The sequence below is a fragment of the Megascapheus bottae genome, chromosome 1 (genome assembly GCF_031878675.1).
Source record: "Megascapheus bottae isolate mThoBot1 chromosome 1, mThoBot2.hap1, whole genome shotgun sequence".
NCBI lineage: Eukaryota > Metazoa > Chordata > Mammalia > Rodentia > Geomyidae > Megascapheus > Megascapheus bottae.
In genome coordinates this window covers 30,543,220-30,564,839 of record NC_143509.1, presented here as the reverse complement: position 1 = coordinate 30,564,839, position 21,620 = coordinate 30,543,220, and the positions used below count along the sequence as shown (strand labels likewise).

The 21,620-nt window shown below is 50.1% G+C and overlaps 1 protein-coding gene across 1 annotated transcript in view; it reads right to left on the bottom strand.

Annotated features, from left to right (window-relative positions):
- The window catches only part of Fbn3 (fibrillin 3), a 56,416-nt gene that overhangs the window by 12,584 nt on the left and 22,212 nt on the right, over positions 1-21,620 (bottom strand). Inside the window, 28 exon segments of the mRNA XM_090329155.1 lie at positions 9-134; positions 295-429; positions 2,536-2,658; positions 2,792-2,911; positions 3,558-3,683; positions 3,791-3,856; positions 3,989-4,141; positions 5,010-5,135; positions 6,036-6,155; positions 6,876-7,004; positions 7,780-7,896; positions 8,221-8,346; positions 8,658-8,783; positions 9,014-9,139; positions 9,792-9,863; positions 10,270-10,419; positions 10,790-10,921; positions 12,608-12,733; positions 13,618-13,686; positions 14,387-14,548; positions 14,951-15,073; positions 15,691-15,813; positions 15,890-16,015; positions 16,370-16,492; positions 16,672-16,794; positions 18,269-18,418; positions 20,758-20,888; positions 21,414-21,531. Coding sequence (XP_090185281.1) covers positions 9-134; positions 295-429; positions 2,536-2,658; positions 2,792-2,911; positions 3,558-3,683; positions 3,791-3,856; positions 3,989-4,141; positions 5,010-5,135; positions 6,036-6,155; positions 6,876-7,004; positions 7,780-7,896; positions 8,221-8,346; positions 8,658-8,783; positions 9,014-9,139; positions 9,792-9,863; positions 10,270-10,419; positions 10,790-10,921; positions 12,608-12,733; positions 13,618-13,686; positions 14,387-14,548; positions 14,951-15,073; positions 15,691-15,813; positions 15,890-16,015; positions 16,370-16,492; positions 16,672-16,794; positions 18,269-18,418; positions 20,758-20,888; positions 21,414-21,531 — 3,447 coding nt within the window.

The window sequence follows — 21,620 nt, the reverse complement described above, 5'->3', positions numbered from 1 at the left end:
ACATTCACCTTGGCACTCGGTGAGGGCAGGGCTGGGCTGGAAGCCAGGGTCACATTCACAGTGGAAGCTGCCTATCGTGTTAATGCAGCGGCCGGGGGCACAGAGGTTGGGCTGCTCCTGGCATTCATCCTCATCTGAGGAGGGAGGGAAGAGGCAGGTCAGAAGGGGAGGCAGAGCTCCTTGCCATGCTCTCTAGACCTTGAACAGTCTCCCCTCTTACGTCTGCCCACAGCATCTTTCTTTGACTTCACTCCCCTAAAGGGAGCTCCCTGCTACCTCAGGAACACCTCATACCTGTGCAGACATCTCTAAATCCAGACTGGGGCCGCATTCCTGGGGGACAGACACACGCAAAGGTGCCAATCGTGTTCTTGCACAGCATGCCTCGAGCGTGGCAATCCTGCAGCCCCTCTGCGCACTCGTCTATATCTTTGGATGACCAGGAACAAGTGTCATTCAAGGCCTGGCATCCTATAGCCCGGATTCGGAGGGTGGGGAGAGCCTAGACCATTTAACCTCTCTCTCCCCGTCACTGACACCTCAGTGGGACCACAGGAAGATGCCCTCTGTGCTGTGTGGAGCCTGTCCCTGTGGGAAGTTGTTGCCAGCCCCTGGCCAGCCTGAGGGGCTGAGGACTGCACTCCAAACCCATCTCCCCTGTCCACATAAGGATGTGTGACTCTGTCAAGCCTTCCCCTTGGTCTCTAGAACAGCTCTTGGGCAGAGGGGGCAAGTCCCAGCCCGAGAGTCTTTTGTCCTGACACTAAGGGCTAATGTCAACAGTGATGTTGTGACAGTTAAAAAAAAAAAGTGGGCCAGGAGTTTGGCCCAGATTTTGGAAGAGTGCTTGCCTAGCATGCACAAAGACCGGGGTTTAATTCCTCGGTTCACATACATAGAAAAAGCTGGAAGTAGTGCTGTGGCTCAAGTAGTAGAGCACTAGCCTTGAGAAAGGCTAAGGACAGTGCTCAGGCACTGAGTTCAAGCCCTGGGACTGGAAAAAAAAAAAAAGTCACAGATATGCCCACGTGTTCTCCAAGAGGCATGCCCTGCCCCTGCTGTTCTGCTGGACTCTAGGTCCAGGGGGATGTTGGATCCATGTGTATACAATATAGTTAATAAAAGGATGTAGTGGGCATCTGAGGCTCACGCCTGTGATCCTAGCTACTCAGAGGGCTAAGATCTGAGGATCAAGACTCAAAGCCAGCCTGGACAGAAAAGTCCCCGTAAGACACTTTTTTCTTCTTCTTTTGTCATAGGGCTTAAACTCTAGACCTGGGCACTGTCCCTGAGCTCCTCAGCTCAAGGCTAGCGCTCTATCACTTTGAGCCACAGAGCCACTTTAGTTTCCTGGTGGTTAACTGGAGATAAAGAGTCTCATGGTCTTTCATGCTAGGACTGGCTTTGAACCATGATCCTCAGATCTCAGCCTCCTAAGTAGCTAGTGTCTGAGGGTCATTCAGGGTCACTGAGGGTCCATGAGGCTCTTATCTCCAATAAACTATTCAAAAGCTGGAAGTGGTGCCGTAGCTCAAGTGGTAGAGCACCAGCCTTGAGGACAAAGGGGCTCAGGGACAGCACCCAGGCCTTGCATTCAAGCCAGGACCAGCCCCCCCCCAAAAAAAATCACCATAGCCACACATATGGTAATGGTGGAGGTGACTAAAACTAGATGAGGTCAAGAGATGGGGCACAGTTAGTAGCTGAAAATTTTTTTCATTCAGTTCTGGAGATTGAACTCAAGGATTCAGCTTGCTAGGGAAATATTCTTCCACCTGACTACACCCCAAGTCCTTTTTTAGTTTATTCTTCAAATAGACTCTTGCTCAAGCTGCCTAAAAGCATGACTGTCTCACCTCTTAACTACTTGAGCAGCTGAGATTATAGATGTGTACCACCATGCCCGGTTGAAATTACAGCTTTATAAGAGACATGTGCTGACACCTTGCTATGTTATGCAATATTCTGGCACCCTGCTGTAATGTCGTTTTTAGGCCCTCACTGGAAGTGAGAACCTCTCAGCTTTTAGACTTCCCAGCCTCCAGAACCATAAGCCAAATACTCTTCTGATTTTTTAAATCTGTTACACAGTCTGTGTTAATCAGGTATTGCAGTAGAAAACAGACTAAGGCAACCACTCTTCTGAGCTTTGCAGCTCTTTGCTTACATGAGCTTTCTTCCCTAGCTCTTTTTTTTTTTTCTTTTTTTTTGCCAGTCCTGGGCTTGGGCACTGTCCTTGGACTTTCTCAAGGCTAGCACTCTACCACTTGAGCCTCAGCGCCATTTCCAGCTTTTTGTTATGTATGTGGGGTACCGAGGAATTGAACCTGGGTCTTTATGCATGCTAGGCAAGCACTCTACCACTAGGCCAAACTCCCGGCCCTAAGCTCCATTTTTAGGGATTCAAGCCCTTATCTCACAGATAGGAAGAGCACCCAGAGGTTTCTATGTCCAGGATGTTCCCGACATACAGTGAGGACAACCAGCTGAGGAGCCCTGGGGGCTCTGCCTATTGTAGGTCTGTGCAGAGCCTACCTCTGCACGTGGCCCTATCCTCCCGCAGGGCGTAGCCAGCTGGACAGGTACATAGGTAGGAGCCCTCCATGTTGATGCAGCGGAAGGCACAGAGCAGTGGGTTCTGGGAGCATTCGTCAATGTCTGTGGAGATCAGCACAGATTGTAGGTGATCAGGGTCTGCCCACATGACCCCTTCCTTTTTCCCCTTGGCCAGCCTCCCCCTCCCCACTAGGTGTCCCCATCACTCAGCTGTCCTGGGGGGGCAGCAGCCTACCCTCACAGGTTGTCATGGGGCCAGGCTCAAAGCCCTCAGCACAGGCACACTCAAAACCTCCGATGACATTGGTACAAGTGCCTTCCCCGCAAGGGTGCCCGAAGGAGCATTCATCTGTGTCTGGTGGGGTGAGGGAGTGATCAATGCCTGCAAAGACCCCTTCCCCCATTTCACTCTTATCCTCCCTGTTGCCTGCCACAGACTAGACAGGGCTGCAGGCTCTGCCTACCAAGCTGGCATGAGTGAGTGAGTGAATGATGAATGAGTATGAGCAAGCCAGGGAGTAAAGGCATAAATGAAACAAATGAATGGAATAAAGTAAGTGTATGAACGAGTGGAAGATTGAAAAACTTAGTAAAAGTACATGAATACATGAATGGACGAGCAGTGGAACGAATTACTAGGTGAACAAGGGAGAATCATTTAGGAAATAGGTAATCAGCGAGTGAATGAGTGACTGAGTACAGAAATGAATGAATGAGGGTGTCAGGAGGGAATTAATGAATAAGTAGGTTAAAGAGTGAATAGTGAATTGTAAATGAATAGTGAATGAATCAATGAATGGGTGACCAACTGATGAATGAATAAGCCAAATGACAAACAAGAGAATGAATGAATTGGCAGAGCAATTGAATGAGTGACTGAACAAGTAAATGTCTGAATGAATGAGCAAGGAGACAAATTGGGAAAGGATGGTGGGTGAAGTTCAGAGAAATGAGTGAAGGGAGAAGGTGACATGCCAGGGCAGGAAGGACTGTCCACATACCCACGCAGCTGATGCCGGTTAAGTCCAGGCTGTAGCCAAAGGAACACTCACAGCGGAAGGAGCCATCCATGTTGACACAGAGGCCATTGGCACAGATGTCAGGGGTTTCTGCACATTCATTCACATCTGCAGGTGGTAGGGGATAAGAGAAGATACTAACCACTGTGAGGGCCTCATGGCCACCTAAGGTAGGATGGAGCCTAAGCCTTGGGTCCAGGCAGAGCGGGGCTCACCCTCTCTGGAGTCATTGGGGCCTGGCACTGCTCCATGGCCAAAGGGACAGAGGTCCTGGAAAGCAGCTGGACAGGAAAGGAAATGAGTTACAGTCAGGATCCAGTGTGGTTTCCAGGATCCCAAAATGGTGAAGAAGAATGGAGGAAGAAAGGAGCACAGGTGATCAGAGAGGTGATCAAGGTGGGGCAGGCACTAACCACTGCCCTCCTGGGGGCACAGCTCACAGGGGTCCCCCCAGCCCTCCCCAGGTCTCTTGCTGCAGCAGCATCGGGTCTTGGTGTTGTTGAATGCTTTGGGCACCAAGCACTTTCCAGCCTCAAAATGGGTGAAGCAGAAACTCTGTCATGTGTCTGTGGGGAGGGGGGAAGGGGCTCCATTAAGGTGATTAAATGCCCACAGCGGTTGCATTTGCTCTGTTCTCCTCCACCCGCCGCACCCCCCCTCAGGATGAAGGGGCAGTACTGGTACTACTAGCAGACAATCACTATACTCCATATCCCTAGGTGTGGTGATTGCCTCAGAAACGAACACATGACCCATAATGGGCCAATGAAGATCACCCCTGGGACTTTGGATAGACAGAATCCCTTCCACCAATGTTTCAACCCACTTTTCTGCTGTGAGGTGTCCCTGTGCCCAGGAGGAATGGCCCAACTCTGCCAGTTACTCTTCAATCAGAAAAGCCCCTATCTATAGAAGCACAATAAAGCCAGTGATTCCAGAGTTTGAGAACTAAGGATTTAGACCACAAACCCTGGAACCTCAGGTCCACATGGACTCCCACCAAACAAAGTGCTCATGGGCAGGCTGGGATGTGGCTTCCACTGAGCCCAGAACCCCAGAAAGATGCTGGCTGAGTAGAGCTAAAAGCTGTATTTTCACCCTTCTTACCCCTCACCTATGAGAGAAGGCTGGCTCAAGTTGGTTGAGGTTAGCCTAACCGAGAAAAAGCCACCCACAGTGGCCTCAGCTAGCTTGAACTGGACAAAACCTGCTCAGTGAAGGACGACCATAGTTATTAAAGGACAACTTAAGCTCAAGGGGCAAGGCTAGTGCAGAACAGGCTAAGTAGCCCCTTATAAGAAGCAGCCTGTCTGGCTAATGCTTCAAAAACAACACAGAACCCATTTCTGGGTGATCTGATCCTTCCTCACAATATGCCTCCCCCACAATTTCCTTCCCTGAGCTAAGCATATATACCCTGGGCCCCAGGCTCACCAAAGCAACGGTGTCCATTTTCAGAAGGGACAAAACCTGGTGGGCAGAGGCAAGTGAAGCTCCCAGGACTGTTAGTACAGGTACCAAAGGGGCAAATGTTGGGCTCTTCCAAGCATTCATCTATGTCTGGAAGGCCAAGGACAGAGCCAGGACTGAGTTAGGCACAGGTGGCCCGTGCCTATAATCCTAACGACTCAGGAGGCTGAATTCTGAAGACCAAGGTTTGAAGCTGGCCTTGGCAGGAAAGTCCATGAGACTCCTATCTCCAATTAACTACCAAAAAGTTAAAAGTGGAGCTGTGGATCGAGTAGCAGAGTGCTAACCTTGAGCAAAACAGTTCAAAGATAGCACCCAGGCCCTGAATTCAAGCCCTAGTACCAGCACATGTACATGAACACACATGTGGGAACACACACACACACAAATTGGCTGAACAAATTTAGCTGTTAGAAAGAATCCATTCTTGTTGTACCAGTCTATTTCAGATAGAATAAGCCAAAAAGGGACCAGGCCAAACTGGTCCAAACTAGTTCTATCCAAAATAGGCCATTTGTTCAAGCCAGACTGATCCAGAGTGGCCTAAATCTAGGCTAGCCCAAATTAAAGATCAGACAAGATGTTGTCAGGTCAGATTACCCCAGCCTGTATAAGGCTAGCCCATCTGCTCAAATCAGACTGGCTCAAGTTAGCCCATACTGTACAAGGCTAGCTCTATGAAAGAACCAGTGAAGGTCAAGTCAGGCCAGTCTACTTAAGTTACCCCATGGGTGACTGCACCAGTGAAGACCACGGCCAGTTACTAAGTGAACAGAGCCTGTGTCCACTGTATAGGGTCCACAAATTTTGTGGGCCTTGAAGAGAGAGTCTGTAGCCAGGAATCCAAAAACAACCATAATAGTGCCAATGGAGGTGTGCTTGGTGCTGGGCTTGGAGATGCATCACCACTTCATCCAGCTTACCAAAAGGAGACAGAGGCCCACAGATACCTCCTGGCTCCCAAGACTAGGACACGAAACTGACTCTCACCAACACAGCGCTCCCTTTGCACTTGGAACCCAGGAGGGCAGATGCAGCGGAAGGAGCCCTGGAGGTTCTGGCAGGTACCTGGAAGGCAGGATTCTGCAAGGCTCATGCATTCATTGGTATCTGTTGGGGAAAAGGAGGAAGGACCCCAGTGTGAGAAAGGAGGTGGAGGGCTCACCTGGATCTGGGGCCAGTGTGTGGCCAAGGGTCCCGTGATATTCCCTCCCAGGACCAGTATGGGGTCCAGCTTAGGCAGCAGAGGAGTGATTATCTGGCCCTGGTGGAGGAAGATGGGGTCCAGTGGGCAAGAGGGAGCAAAAAACCTTCCAAGATTTCTGTGGCATCCACTTAACAAGTCTATTCTTTGTCTCAGCAGACTTAATTTCTCAGTCTCAACCTAAATCACACACTCTATAAAACTGTGATATGCTAGGGTTGTTTCCTCCTCCTCTGCCGCCTTCTCTTCTTCTTTTTCCTCCTCCTCCTGTTCCTCCTCTTTTTTTTTTTTTTTGCCAGTTCTAGCTTGAATTCACAGCCTGAGCACTGTCCTTGGACTTTCTCAAGGCTAGAGCTCTACCGCTTGAGCCACAGCACCATTTCTGGCTTTTTCCATGTATGTGGTACCATGGAATCGAACCAGGTCTTTGTGCATGCTAGACAAGCACTCTACCACTAGGCCAAACTGCCAGCCTCTTGTTTTCTTATTTTTATTTTTAAGTTATTATATCTTAAAACAAATACACAGGTATCCGATAAAACCATGACCACTCAAAAGTGCCATCTTCATGTGACTGTGGCTTGAGGTCTGGCTGAGATGACTCAAAACACTGTGGAGAAACTTACCCACACAATTCCTCCCATCGGCTGTGAGCTCAAAGCCATCCTGGCAGATACAGCGGAAGGAACCAGCTATGTTGAGGCACTGGCCAAACCGGCATACGTGACCCACCAAGGTGGTACACTCGTCAGTATCTGCAGCAGGAAAATGGACAGGTAAGGTCCATGAACTGATGGTACTTTTTTTTCCTGTGAGTCATGGGGCTTGAACTCAGCCTGGGTGCTGTCCCTTAGCTCTTCAGGTCAAGGATACCGCCCTACCCCTGGGCCTGGGTATTGTCCTTGAGCTCTTCAGCACAAGGCCTACCCCTTGAGCCACAGCCCCACTTCCAGCTTTTTGGTGGTTAATTGAAGATAAGAGCCTCATGTTCTTTAGTGCCCAGGCTAGCTTTGAACTAAGATCCTCAGATCTCAGCCTCCTAAGTAGCTAGGATTACAGGTGTGAGCCACTGCGCCTGGCAATGGTACTAATGTTAGTTTAACAAGCACTCCTGTACAATTCTGTATATTAATCTTTCTATTACTATATAAAATAGACACTATTATTTTCTAACATAAAACTATGTGGTGCTATGACTATGACACTAAGTGCTCTTAACTGCATCCTTTAGTTTCCTTTTTTACTTTGTGCTGGTGCCTGAACTCAGGTCCTGGGCAATGTTTGCTGAAATATTTCACTTAAGGCTAGTGCTCTACCACCTGGGCCACGGCTCTACTTCTGGCTTCTGGCGGTTAACTAGAAATAAGAATCTCAAGGATTTTTCTTGCTAGGGCTGGCTGTGAACCTCAGTCCTCACAGCTCAGCCCCCTGAGTAGCTAGAATTACAAATGTGAGCCACCAGTACTTGGCAGATGGGTCTGTTTTTCAATAGGATACACAGACCCCACCCCCCACTCCACCATAGCTCACCCACACAATCCCCATTATATGAGGCTGCAAAGCCTGGGAGACAGCGGCAACTGTAGGAGCCAAGGGTGTTCTTGCAGGTTCCATTTCCACATGGCCGCAGGTCACATTCATTGAGGTCTGACAGAGCCAAACACGCCAACCACTCAATGCAACCAAGGGAAGTGCGCTGGTGGCTCAGGGAGAGGCTCCTGCGACCCAGCTTGTCTCCCCAGCACCACATCTTGTCCAGAAGGCTGGGCTCTTACAGGGGACAGGGAGTGGGGAGATTATCTGGCACTACCTATGACTCGCAGCAGGAAAACTGGGGTATGAGGAGACAAGAGAGTCATTTACCTGAGAGTTCAGAGCCAGAATTTAAATCTGAGTCTGTCTATGAATTAGGATAGATGGAAGAAACAGCCCAGCCCAGGGGGAGATGAAGACCCAAGGAAGAGCCCTCACCCACGCACAGCGTCTGGTCCACGGAGGCCCGGAAACCACGGTGACACAGGCACACATAGCTTCCCTCCGTATCCACGCAGTTGCCATGACCACAGACATTCGGGATCTCTTGGCACTCATTCCATCCTGGGGTGCAGGCAGCAGGGTATGTCCAGTGACCCATCACCTTACTGTTTCCCCATTTCCCCCATGCTGCAATGGGGGAGGCTAGCCTGCCCTGAAACACCCATATTTAAGGTCCCACCAGGATTCTGAAGTTGCTAGCACCAGTGATATCTCACATCACACCAAAACTAGGCTATCATAGGGTGCTGTGTTTCCCAATCCCTGCAACAATACATAGTAGGAGCAGGTCCAGGAGCTTCCTGGGTCCCTTATCTCCCTCCCCAGCCTTGCTCTGCTAAAGTCTGGCCCATCATCCTGGACACTCCACTCACCCACGCAGGCTCCTCTGGGTGACAGTTTGAATCCTTGGGCACACTCACAGCGGTAGCTGCCAGGGACATTGATACAGAGTTCCTTCCTCCCACAGGGACTCTTTATGGTACCACATTCGTCCACATCTGGGGGCCAAGCCAGTGAGCCAAATGTGTAAGAGAAGCCCACCCTGACAGAATCAGACCCCGAGCTCAACCCTGGAGCAGATCTCTCTAACAACACCCAGAACCAGAGCAAGGGTGGACAGAGGGGATGTTGGACCATCACTCAGAGGGGGAAAATGACGTTCACAGGGTTGCCCTCAATTGCACCATGTGTGAGAGACCCTAGAGCTAGGGACAGAACAGGTAGGCACCTTCACAGGCCAGCAAGTCTTTGTGGTACTCGAAGCCCATAGAGCACTCGCAGCGGAAGTTCCCGATCTGGTTGATGCAGACACCATGGGTACAGATGGCTGGGATCTCCCTGCACTCGTCAATATCTGGGGAGGCATAAGCGGTCAGGGCCCAGCCCTGGGGACCTGCTGATCCTATAGTTTGGTAGAAAGGGCTGTAGCTGCAAGCAAGCACTTTCTACATCCACAAAAACTGCTGGTGCCAATGCCCCTGCTCATGCCACAAAGAGGCCAGATGTGGACAGAACAGGGAGAGCAGGTAAGAGTGCTGGTGTCAATTAAAAACACACATTTCGGGCTGGGAGTTTGGCCTAGTGGTAGAATGTTTGCCTAGCATGCACGAAGACCCAGGTTCAATTCCTGGGTACCACATACATAGAAAAAAAAAAAAAAAGCCAGAAGTGGTGCTAAGGCTCAAGTGGTAGAGTTCTAGACTTAAGAAAGTCTAAGGACAGTGCTCAGGCCCTGAGCTCAAGCCCAGGATTAGCAAACAAACAAACAAACAAAAAGCACACATTTCAGGGTGGGGAGATAGTGTGCCTGAGGCTGTGGGTTCCATCCTCAGCACCAGAGGGAGGGAAGGAGGAAGGGTAGGCTTTGGGGTAGATTCCTGAGGCACTGGAGCAGAGGGAGGCTGGGGAGACAGGATGGAAAGGAAGGAAGGGTGGGATTAGGGAGGGCAACCAAGCTGAGGGACACTCAGAGACTATGGGTGATGTATGAGAGGAGCGGAACTCACCACGAGGCCTCCCAGTGAGCAGGTCAGTGACGAAGCCGGGAATCTGGCTTCCACACAGAACCTGATAGTCAGCTGTGCCAAGGACAACAGAGCTTCAGAGCAGGCTCTGCCCACTGTGAGGAGAGTCCTCACATCCTCCACCCCACAGCCCAGCCCCAGCTGGTCTCCTCTAACCCTCCTGGCCACTCTTTCACTCTGGCCTTGCTTAAGCAGCTGGTGGGGGGGCAGAGGGTTTCTTACAGGTTTCTCCATGTTTCTTTCCCCAACCCTAGATACTCAGTGAACCTCACAAAGTGTGACGTGTGTCACCAAAGGCTTTTCCCACCACCAATCCATCCTAAGTTTGCAAAGTCTGCAAACTGGAAGAAAGACAGCTTTTCCCATCCATGTGGGGATGGGAAACCTTGACTCCAGCTCTCACTCATGCAAGGCAGTCCAGATACCCAAAGCTCAAAGGAAGGTGGGGAGGGGCACTCACGACTGGCAGGTGTGGGACAGGCTTCACAAGGTCTGTTCCATGCCTGGCCAATGTTGTAAGAGCAGCAGCACATCTTCTGAGTGATGTTGAAGGCCAACTCGTGCCTACAGGTGCCATTATAATAGTGAAAACACATGCTCTTTCTCATATCTGTCCTTGGCATTGGGAGAGAAGAAAAGGGGAAAGGGTGATCCAAGACACAGAAAGACAAGAGACAGATGAATTCACTCATGGATTCATTTGATCATAAGTAACTTGCTCTATGTCTCCCAATACACTTGTAGGAGTGAGGGCCTTGCATGATTTAGTCTTTGTTGGACAACCTGAGCAACGGTCCCTGGCAGGCCTGGGCTTTTAATAAGTTTTCTAATATTGTTCATGGATGTATAATCACTACTTCAAATATGCCATCCTTCCTCTTTCCCCTCCCAAGTATCTCTCTATGTATTTTCAAGGCTGAGAGGCTCTCAGCCATCCCTCTTAAACCACTTGCCCACCCCTACCTCATCATACTCCCTACCCATGCAGCTGTGGCCGCCATCACCAAGGACTTGCAGGTACTCTGCAGGGCAGATGCAGGTGTAGTTTCCCAGGGTGTTATAGCATAGGCCTGGGCCACAGATCCCCAACTGTGTGGCACACTCATCAATATCTGTAGGGGGAGGGTGATGTGGGGCAGAGGGGACAAGCAGTGGTATCCAGTGATTGTCTGGGCAACTGCGAACCCTAGGCTCAGTGGAACAACTTCCTTCTAAGTTTCAGTCTGTTTACAAAGTCAGCTTGAAATTATGCAGACACTTTATACATGTGGTGAGATATAATCAGAGCATTAAGTGAAAAAAGTGTAGTATAACAATTCTGTTTTTTAAAAAATCTAGTCAGGCACTGGTGGCTCTCACCTGTAATCCTAGCTGCTGGAATTTGAGGATCATGGTCCAAAGCCAGCCTAAGCAGGAAAGGCTATGACTCTTATCTTCAATTAACCACCAGAAAATTGGATATAGTGCTTTGGCTCAAAGTGATAGCATGCTACCTTGAGCAAAAAAAGCTCCCCACTCCAGGCCCTGAGTTTAAACCCCATGACCACCATCAACAAAAATATCTGAGCCAGGGGCTGGTGGTTCACCCAGGAGGCTGAGATTTAAGGATATTGGTTCAAAGTCAACCTGGGCAGGAAAAGCCCATGAGATTCTTACTTTCTGTTTGTTTTTTTCTGTCAGTCCTTGGGCTTGACCTCAAGGTGCAGGCACTATTCCTGAGCTTCTTTTTTGTTCAAAGCTAGCACTCTATTGGTTGAGCCATAGTGCCACTTTGTGTATGTGGGGGGGGAGTCATGGGGTATGAACTCTGGGCCTGGGCGCTGTCCCTGAGCTCTTCAGCTCAAGGCTACCCTTGAGCTACAGTCCCACTTCCCATTTTCTAGTGATTAATTGGAGATAAGAGTTTCTCTCTCTGTAGTGCCCAGGCTAGATTTGAACCTTGAGCCTCAGATCTCAGCCTCTACAGGTATGAGCCACTGTGCCCAGCTCCACAGTGCCATTTCTGGCCTTTCTTACTTAAGTGGTACTGAGAGATTGAACCCAGGGCTTCATGCATGCTAAGCAAGCACTCTACCACTAAGTCACAATTCCCAGCCCCTATACCCATGGGATTCTTTTTTTTTTTTGCCAGTCCTGGGCTTGAGCTCAGGGCCTGAGCACTGTCCTTGGACTTTCTCAAGGCTAGAGCTCTACCACTTGAGCCTCAGCACCACTTTTTTGTGTGTATGTGGTACCAAGGAATCGAACTCGGGTCTTCGCGCATGCTAGGCAAGCACTTTAACCACTAGGCCAAACTCCCGGCCCACCCATGGGATTCTTATCTCTTAACCAACAAAACCAGGGCTGAAGGTGTGGCTCTAGTGGTAGAGTGCCAGCTGTAAGCAAGCAAGATGAGTATGATGAGACCTGGAGTTCAATCCACTGTACCACCAAATAAATATACCCCCCAACCCTTGGTAGATTATGCTAGAAATGATCATCACAAAGAATGCAGAGCAGGTAATTCTAGGCTCCACCTCTCCATAAAAGCAACTATTAAAGAGACAAAAAAGTTAAACAATGGTGGCTAACACCTGTGATTCTAGCTACTTGATAGGCTGAGATAAAAAAGGATCATATTTCTAGGCCAGCAAAGGCAATAGTTCTTAAGATCTCCAACTCAAGCATCAGATCAGGTGTGGTGGCCTGTGTCTGCCACCCCAACATCCCAACAACACATAAACAAGAGGATGACAGTCCATGCAGAATAGCAGAAAGAAAGGAGAGCCTGACACAGCACAGGGAGAGTGCACACTCACCCTCGCACACACGGGTGCCTTCAATGAGGTGGTACCCACGTGGGCATTCACACTGGAAGCTGCCGAAGGTGTTGGCACAGTTACCTCCCTGACACAGCCCAGGTAGCTCCCGGCACTCATCAACATCTGTGTGGAAATGAGAGTTGAGTTAAGCCCCAGCTGAGGACATACGGAGCACTCATGGACTGTCCTTCAAAAACCACCATGGCTGTTGGACTTTGGGAGGATCTGCCTCAAAGGCTAGACCCAGACTCCTTTAAGTCAGAACTGGCCTGAGTTCAGCTCCTTTCCTTCCACTTGTGAGTCCATCCTCCCATCCATACCTTCCTATCCTCATCTCTCCCCACGGAGGACTGACAGGAGGCTGAGTGAATGGCTATGAAAAGCTGCCAACAATGGGTCAATGAAGGAGGAAGTGAGTAAGTGGATAGATTTTGGGGGGGGATAAAAGGATGAGAGGCTACCCACTCATTGTAGATGGACAGAGCAGATGGGGGTTGATGGATATATGGATGGAGAAGGAATAAGGATTAGCAAATGGATAGATAGATGGATGATTAGATAGATGGGTGGATAGATATACAGATAAAATTGGATTATATACAGATGAATGGGTGGATAGACAACAGGTCAACAGAGGAATCAATGGATTGCTGGATGGCAAGAAGGATGGATAGCTGAATGAATGGTGGGTGGGGGTGGATAAATGAAAAGAGGGACCGATGGGTGAAGAGATGAATAGTGAGCAGGCAGATAGACGGATGGGAGTGGATCAGTGAATGAATAGGTAGACCAAAGAGGAAATGAAATAAAATGGCTAAAGAATAATTTTAATATCAATGCCAATTAAAAGCATGATTTGGCTCTGCTGCTTGCCCTGCAGGTGGGCGAGGAAATTTCCTCAGTTCCCAGCAAGGTACTCTGGTGCAGTGAGGATAAGAGAAAGGTTCCTAAGAGAGTGGATAGACATAGAGACAAACGCATGGTCAGAGGGTCTGCCAGGAACTCACCTTCCAGAGTGACAGTATTGGGGTTGGGCTGGAAGCCCTCACCACCTGGGCACAGGGTTCTGTACTCACCTGCAAAGGAAATGGGCTCTCATGAAGGGCTATGGGGAAAGAACTTGGGCAACACCTAGGGGAAACAGGAGAGGGAGATCTCCCAAAGGGGCCTCTATCCCACTGCTGCACCCCTCCATCTGCTTACCCCTGGGCCAAACCCAGGAGTTCCTGGGTTCTGGTGTCAGTGAATTCAGGAGTGTTGGGGTGTATATAAGGTGGTGTCTGAATTCATTGTAAGCAGATGGATGGTGAGGCAGTACATGTACTGTTTCCACTGCATTATAGACCCCTTCCCTTTTCTCTTCTAGCAAAACTCTTAGGCACCCTTCAAAACTGCCTCAGTTCTCCTGTGGGAAGTCTTCTTTTGGCCCCTTTCTCTCCCTAGCTTTCTCCTGGGCAGTAAGCCTCAAACAGACCCTTCCTTGGCTCTCAGTGAGATTTCCAGGTGAAGGGCAATGTGTCACAGCCACGGCTTGTCCTCTGGATCCTCAGCCCCAGCAAAAGCTACCAAAGAATTGTCAATGTTTGTTAACACGACAGAGAAACTATAAAGTTTTCCAAAAGCAATCTTGAAGAAGGTTGGGCCCATGAAGGCCAAGGGCAGAATGTATGATCTGAGATTATCCCTCCTTCTTCAGTTCTCATTTTCCTTCTGTGAGCTCCCCAGTGACTATGGCTGAAACTCAGCAATGGCCCCTCTTCAGTAGGAACTACTCACTTGTGTTTCCCATTGGACATAGTTCACAGGGGTTGCCCCATGCGTGACCCAGGGAGCAACAGCAGGAGGCTCTGGTGACCCCAACTCCAACCTCGGCACTACAGGACACATCACCATCCCCTCGGCTGTGGGTGTCCAGGAAACAGTTCCCAGTCCGGGTATCTGCACAGTCAGGAAGGGATAGTTAGCAGGAGGTAGAGAAGAAAATGTGTGTGTGTGTATCTGAGGCAATGTGTTCGTGACCGTCATCTCCATGGACCCTATGTGCATGTGTGTGCTTCTGTGTGGTTGTATAACTTTCTCTGCAACTACTGTATATCTGCATGCCTCTACATATCTATTTAATTCTGTGTATGTGTGCATGTGTATGAAACTGTATGTGTATATCTAGACTGGATGACTAGAACTCCCCAGATGAGAAGAGCAATCCTACTGGCCTCATGTGGGCAAATGTACCAACTTCCTGAGGAGCAGGTAGACTTCTACAGATGGACATATATGTAAACCCAGGTCCTAGCTCCAGGGATTCCAGGGTCTTTTGGTTGGGGCCAAATGTTGACTCACCCACACAGCCTACCCCGCTGGGGTTTAGCTGGAAATCCTGGGGGCAATTGCAGAGATAGCTGCCGAGAGTGTTGATGCATTGTCCGTTGATACAGTTCATGGGATCTGCACACTCATTGACATCTGGGCAGGGGGTGGGAACAATGCACTGTCATTGGCTGGGAGCCCTCACTCCACCCCTTCCTCTTCTTTGCTTAGAATCTGCTCTTGGATGCCAGACTGAAGGGGATGGGGCCTCCAGAGTGGGCTTTCCTGCTCTGTCTGACTCAGCATACGTTTGCCCCTTGCAAACTCCTCATCCTGAGCTCCACAGCCAACATACAAAACCAGGATTTAGAAAATATTTTCAAGCCAGTGGTTTGCAAACTTCAACTCATGGGTCAAATCTGGCCACAGCATGGTTGTGTCAATAAGGTTTTACTGACACCTGGCCACACCTGCTCATTTACATATTGTCTATGGCTGCTTTAGAGCCACAATGATAGAGCTGAGCCGTGACAACTGAAATAATATGGCTTGCAAGGGAAAAATAGCTACCATCTGCTCATTTCAAAGACTAGAGGAGCATTTGGGCAGATGTAGGGGAAGACACATTCATTCATTCACTACTAATTCAGGGAATGGTACCAGGACAACAAAGCAGGGTGTCACAAATAGGGAGTGATGAGAAACTACACAGGAAGGGCAGTGAAGGAGCAGCCTGCATCCTGTAGCCCCTTCCTGTGTCCGCTGACACATACCTGCGCAGTGACTGCCACCCTGGTCCAGCTCATAGCCATCCTCACAGAGGCAACGAAACATGCCTGGCAGGTTCTCACATCTCCCAGGTATGCACAGTGTCTCAAGTGCGCACTCATTCACATCTGCAGGGACCCCAGGTGAGCTGCCCTGTCCCACAGCACTTTCCAACCCCCGTACCCTGGCAGGCTTAGGACTCACCCTGGCAGGCTCTGTGGTCCTCAGTAGGACTGAAACCCATCTCACACTCACAGTGGTACCCACCAGGGTCATTGAGACAGAGGCCATTCTCACAGAGATCCATGTCCTCTATGCACTCGTCCCTGTCTGGGAGGCCCAGAGGGGACATTGACATCTGGAGGCCAGTTGGGCTGGGACCCACACAGGGAAGGGTTAGAAATGTGGCTTAATGGTAGGTAGAGTGTTTGCCTAGCATGTACAAAGCCCTAGCTTCGATTCTTTAGTACCACATACACAGAAAAAGCCAGAAGTGGAGCTCTGGTTCAAAGAGGTAGAGTACTAACCTTGAGCAAAAGAAGCTCAGGGATAATGCCCAGGCCCTAAGTTCAAGCCCCAGGACTGGAAAAAAAGAACAAAAGGAAAGTCCTAGGACCTTGAAGGGTCACCTCACCTAGCGCCCCAGGTTGCCCCTGTTTGGTTGTTGCTTGGCCCTACACTCACCTTCACAGGAGACTCCGTCCCCAGCAAATCCAGGGCGGCAGGCACAGTGGTAACTCCCGGGAACATTAAGGCAGTCGGCTGTGGGGCTGCAGTGATACTCTGGGGTGGTGCATTCATCTATGTCTGTATGGAATCAGAACCCGGAACCTTGAAGTATGTGCATTGGGGGCCTATGAGGACGCACACCCTCTATCCCAGCCCTGTGTGGTCCTTAGAGACATCCTTGAGTGCAAAACCCCCACCTTGTCTCCACCAACCTCTTCCATTTTATAGGGATCCCCTCCTTGCCTCCAGGTACTCACCATGACATTCAAAGCCATCCCCCATCCAGCCTGGATGGCACCTGCAGCTGAAACTCCCAGGTGTATTGAGGCAGGAGGCATAGCTGTCACAGCTGTGCTGGCCCAGCTCACATTCATCCAGGTCTGAAAGGTGAGGGAGCCAAGATGGAACCCAGACCCAGAAGGGAAGAAGCAGAACATATACGAACTAGCCCTCCAACCCAAGGATTTTCCACTTCCTCCAGGGTCCAAGAAAGAAGCTCCCAGACCCCAAGGGCAATACTTAAGCAGCATCTAGAAATGGTCTGAAATGGCTTGAGGTGTGGCTTAAGTGTGAGGGCAAGGCTCCAGCAGTAAAAGTATGACTCAACCACTAAGGTCTGGCTTAAGTGCTAGGGGCGTGGCCAAAGGCTTAGGGGGAGTGGCTCAAGCAATAGGGTTCTGCCTGAAGTAGTTGGGACATGGCCCATCGGCTACAAAGTGTGGCTCAAGTGGCAGTGACTTAAGCGTCAACATAGAGTTGATACTCTTATGCAATATTTGCCCCGGTACCATAAAAATAACTATGGAGCTCAAGTGTGGGAATTGTAGCCTTTCAAAAGCTATATTCAAAGTGCTAACTCCTCGGATCTGTGAATGTGATGTGATCTGGACATGTAATTTGTGTAGACAGTGACTAAGTCAAGGTTATTGGTTTAGTGATCCCTGATCCAACAACTACTCTTAAGAGTGACAGCTGGACACAGGCAGAGAAAAGAATACAACATGAGGCCAGATATGGTGGTATATGCCTGAAATCCCAGCCACTCAGGAGTGGAGGTGGGCAAAAGCCCAAGACCTTATCTGGAAAATAAACTAAAAGCAAAAGAGCTTTAAGTACAAGTGGTAGTGTGTTTGCCTGACAAGTGTGAAATCTTGGGTTGGATCCCCAGTACAGGAGGAGGGAGGAAAGAGGGAAAGAAGAAAGGAGAGCAGAGAGGAGAGGGAGAGAAGGGGGTGGGTAGAGAGAGGGAGAAAGAGGGGAGAGAAGAGAGATGAGAGAGGGGAATAAAGGGAAAGAAGAGGAGAGAGAGGGAGAGAGGGAGGGAGGGAAGAAGGGAAGGAGGGAGGGAGGGATAGACAAGACAAAACAGACAGACCTCATATACATATGAGGCAGCAGTTAGCGTGCTGTTACTCCAAACCAAGGAATAGTGAAGAAGCTAGAGAGATGTGTAGGATAGATGTTCTCTCTAAATCCCCAACAAAAAACCACCCCTCCTACACTCCTGTCTCTAGGGCTCTCCTCACCGAGACAGACTAAATCTCTGGGGTACTAAGCTAGCAGGCATGTGTTCATTTGTTTTTGCAGCCCTGAGAAGCTAATTCTGTAACTATACAAATATTTAAGTGTTCCTCCTTCTATCATCAAAATTATCAGGCTTGGCTGATAATTTGGGAAAATTGCAATGTACTGCTGGGGCTCTGCAGAACTGTTTAAGGGGAGCCCCAGGCCAATTTATTCTCAAGAGGACTCATTAGTGGAAATCTCTTAAGAATGAATTCTGACCAGGCTCTGCCCTGAGGCACAGAAACAGACTTGATAATCTCCAACAGTCACCCCTGGGGTTCCTCCCACCAGCAGGGTGGACTTTTGGCTCCCCAGAGCAGCTTGTGGTCCCCTTTCTGACAATGTAGCCCAGCTGGCAGTGGCAGACAAAAGATCCCTTTGTATTCTCACAGTTCCCATGGAGACAGATGTGAGGGTTCAGGTCACACTCATTCACGTCTGAGAAAGGAGAGGATATGAGGCCTGAGGACCAGATGCTGGGGTAATGGGAGAAAAGTGGAAGAGGTGGGAATGAGAACACCAGTATTCCTGAGTGTGCTGAGGGATCTCCAGGGCTGGGAATGTCACAGTACTTATTTCATGGATCACACAGGCAAATATTACCAAAAGGATTTAGGAAATGCTAGGTTTTATAAAGCTAACTAGGAATTGGGTGTTAGAGGCTCACCCTGTAATCCTCGCTTCTCAGAAGGCTGAGATCTGAGGATTGAAGTTTGGAGCAAGGCAGAGCAGGAAAGTTCATGACTTTTTTTTTTTTTTGCCAGTCCTCGGCTTTAGCTCAGGGCCTGAGCGTTGTCCTTGGACTTTTTCAAGGCTAGAGCTCTATCACTTGAGCCTCAGCACCACTTCCGGCTTTTTTCTCTATGTATGTGGTACCAAGGAATCGAACCCGGGTCTTTGTACATGCTAGGCAAGCACTCTACCACTAGGTCAAACTCCTGGCCCCAAACTCCATGACTTTTATCTCCAATTAAGCAGCAAATAGCTGAAAGTGGAGTTGTGGCACAAGTAACAAAGCGCTAGCTTTGAGCATAAAGAGACTCAGAGACAGAACCCAGGCCCTGAGTTCAAGCCCCAGGACCGACATATTGCTTGGGACTGGCGAAATAAAATAAAGTCTGTAATGAAACTCTTCTCTTTTTTTTGCAGGGTGATGGGGAAAGTCCTGGGGCTTGAACTCAGGGCGAAGGCACTGTCCTTGAGGTTTCTCAAAGCTAATGCTCTACCACTTGAGCCACAGTACCACTTTCAACCTTTTCTGTATATGTGATATGGAGCAATCAAACTCAGGGCTTTATGTATGCTAGGCAAGCACTGTACCACTAAGCCATGCTCCCAGCCCTCCATTTTTTCCCTTTTCCCCTGCCAGTCCCGGGGCTTGAACTCAGGGCCTGGGCACTGACCTTGAGCTTCTTTTGCTCAAGGCTAACACTCTACCACTTAAGCCACAGTACTACTTTGGGCTTTTTCTGTGTATGTGGTACTTGAAGTATCAAAGCCAGGACTTCATGCATGCTAAGCAAACACTAAACCACTATGCCACATTCCCAGCACTCTGTGAAACTATCTCCAATAAACTACCAAAAAAAAAAAAAAAGCCAGAAGTAGAGCTGTGGCTCAAGTAATAGAGCATGAGCCTTAAGTAAAAAGCTCAGGGACAGTGCCCAGGCTCTGCGTTCAAGCCCCAGGACTGATACATTAAAAAAAGGGGGGGAAGATGGGAGTTTGGCCTAGTGGTAGAGTGCTTGCCTAGCATGTACAAAGCCCTGGGTTTGATTCCTCTGAACCACATACATAGAAAAAGCAGGAAGTGATGCTGTGGTTCAAGTGGTAGAGCCCTAACCTTGAGAAAATCTAGGACAGTGCTCAGGCCCAGAGTTCAAGCCCCAGATCGCAAAAGAGAGAGAGAGAGAGACAGAGAGAGAGACAGAGAGAGAGAGAGAGAGAGAGAGAGAGAGAGAGAGAGAGAGAGAGAGAGAGAGAGGAGAAAGGGGGGAGAGAGAGGGAGAGAGAGAGAGGAAAAAAAGAAAAAAGAAAAAGAAAAAACTGGGCATGAGTGGCTCAAGCCTGTAATCCTAGCTACTCAGGAGGCTGAGATCTAAGAATCAAGGTTCAAAGCAGCCTGGGCACTAAATTCCGTAAGGCTCTTATCTCCAATGAACTACCAGAAAACCGGAAGTGGCACTGGGCTTAAGTGACAGAGCATTAGCTTTGCGCTGAAGAGCTCAGGGACAGCGCCCAGGCCCAGACGCAGAGTTCAAGCCTCACGACGGGCCCCCCAAAAATAAAATAAAAATAAAAATAGGGAGGGGGTGGAGCAGGAACGTAGCCTAGCGGTAGCCTAGCATGCACGAAGCCCTGGGTTCAATTCCTTGGTACCACATACACACCAAAAAAGCCAGAAGTGGTGCTGTGGCCCACGTGACAGAGCAATAGCTTTGAGAAAGTCCAAGGACAGTGCCCAGGCCCCTGAGTTCAAGCCCTAGGGCTGTCAAAAAAAAAAAGAAAAAGAAAAAAAGAAAGAAGTAAAGGAAAACCTTGGCCTGTGGCGATTTTCAAATACAGCCCTCAAAAACAGAGCACGGTTCTCTGACGAGGGCATGCTCCCCAAGTGCAATTTAGCAGTATCTTAGAAACACACCCCACAGGGTTGGGGGAGTGGGCGGGGCGCCTCCGAAGTGCTGAGACGAGGCCCGGAGCCCGGGGTCTGCAGGAACGGGTCCTGGCGTTTGGGGTGCTCCCGTGCCGCCTCCCCACCCCTCAGCCCAGCCTCTCACCAACACAGGCCTTGGCATCAGGTGTGGCCACGAAGCCCTCGTAGCACAGGCAGCGGTGTCCGCCAGGCTCGTTGGTGCACCGGCCCTGGCCACAGACGGCCGCGTTTTCCTCACACTCGTCCACATCTGTGGGAGCGGGGACGAAGGGTGGGCTGCCGACGGACAGGAGCATTCCGGGGAGCCCCGCGTTCCTTCCGAGAGCGCCAGAGGCCCACAGGCCAAGCCTGGGAATGCTTCAGCTCTGACCGAATGCAGCCTGGACCGAGCAGGGCAGGATTCCAGAACAGGCTGACGCCAGCCGCCACACGTCTGGCGCCCGAGGAAAGGAGGGAAAGAGACCTCGTGCGCACGCATGCGCATTGGCCCACTCACGCATGCGCAAATGAAGCCACAACGACTCGCGCATGCGCATCGGCCCACATGCATCCATCCGCTTATGTGCATTTTCCCACGCATGCGTATGGCCCACCCAAGCCCATCCATCAGCCTCTGCGCATGCCCATCCGTCTCACCCGCACCCATCCACCCACACAAGAGCACAAGCACCTTATTATACGCGCTCGCGCCTATATCCATTTGTGCATGTGCAGCTGCGTCCACCCGGGCATGTGTATCTGTCCACCCCCCCACAACTATCTTCCCCCGCCCCCGCCGTGCATGCCCTCCCGTCAGGCATCAGCGTGTGGCCCTGTCCACAACTGCACTGGAAGCTGCCCTCCGTGCTCATGCAGTGCACCTCACAGCCGCCGTTCCCCACCCGGCACTCATCGATGTCTGTGGAAGGTGGGCCAGGAGGGAGGGATCGGGGGTTTAGGATCTGCGGGGCTGTGGGAGGGTGGGCAGGTCAGGGGGTGGGTCTCGGG